This window comes from Trichechus manatus, unplaced genomic scaffold (assembly GCF_000243295.1).
Source record: "Trichechus manatus latirostris isolate Lorelei unplaced genomic scaffold, TriManLat1.0 scaffold00030, whole genome shotgun sequence".
NCBI classification, from domain to species: domain Eukaryota; kingdom Metazoa; phylum Chordata; class Mammalia; order Sirenia; family Trichechidae; genus Trichechus; species Trichechus manatus.
In genome coordinates this window covers 20,685,008-20,686,142 of record NW_004443966.1, presented here as the reverse complement: position 1 = coordinate 20,686,142, position 1,135 = coordinate 20,685,008, and the positions used below count along the sequence as shown (strand labels likewise).

Sequence of the window (1,135 nt, the reverse complement as noted above, 5' to 3'; positions counted from 1 at the left end):
GGCCAGGTGGTCCAGAGTCATGCTCATCCCGCCCCACCAGTTGCACCAGTGCAGGGACAGCAGCAGTTTCAGAGGCTCAAGGTGCTGTTCAGCTCCTTTTCTTCAGTCTTTTTTTATCTTAGTAGGAAACATCAGCTTCAGCCTATTAGTGGTGGTTTTATAACTTTTAACATTCTAGACTAAATGGTTGAGTCACAAGAAGTTTTTGTTTTGAAACCTATTTATATTTCTCATCTTAGTATCAGTGTCTGATCCAGAGAAGAATACGCTCAAGAAATGTTTGTGGAACGTACGAATGCATGGTACTCACACATACCAAGATTAAGGGGCTATTTTCATACAAAATAAACTTAAAGTCCATTATTTTGGATGCCTCCCTTTGAACTCTTAGTTCTTAGTATAAGGTTTTAGTGAGCACACACAACAATGGGCAACAGGCCTCAACAGTAAAGTCTTACTGCCCAGTAATATCTTACAGTGTCATCTTTTTGTTCTTGTTCACAAATAACTGAATTGGCTAGTATCTTCAAGTCCATTCTTAGTAAGACACATGCTCCGTTTAAAGTTTGGGGAAAGCTACAATTGTGAATGAAGTGTCAGTGTTTTCCTCTGTTCTGCTGAGTACATGCCGTAGCTTTTCAGTGCTTTGAAATTCACGAAGCATCTGTGGAGAAGTGAAGCTTGTGTTCCCAGCTAACCTTGTCACTGTGCTTACATGAGTCTTACTTTTCAAAATGTGTGATTGTTGCAGCAAGCATTCCAGATTTCAGTTTTTCTAGTTTTACATTTAGATAAAATTCGAAATTGAGTACAGGAAATATGAAGAACTAGAAAGAGATAAGATGCTAGAGCTTAATTTAGTCATATCATCCTAATTATATCACATTGCTTGAAGACAGGAATGAGCGTTATCCTCTTTTTTTTTTTTTTTTTAATTGTACTTCAGGTGAAAGTTTACAGAACTAATAGTTTCTCATTAAACAGTAGTACACATATTGTTTTATGACATTGGTTAACAACCCCACGACATGTCAACCCTCTCCCTTCTCGACTTTTTTTTTTTTTGGTGAAAATATACATAGCCAAAGATACACCATTTCAAAAATTTGTACATGCACAGTTCAGTGACATCGAC

At 37.2% G+C, this 1,135-nt stretch overlaps 1 protein-coding gene across 1 annotated transcript in view; it reads left to right on the top strand.

The window, feature by feature from the left end:
* Positions 1-1,135, top strand: part of SIN3A (SIN3 transcription regulator family member A) — a 41,203-nt gene that overhangs the window by 6,029 nt on the left and 34,039 nt on the right. The window contains exon 3 of the mRNA XM_023729869.1: positions 7-81. Coding sequence (XP_023585637.1) covers positions 7-81 — 75 coding nt within the window. The remainder of the gene's footprint in view (positions 1-6; positions 82-1,135) is intronic.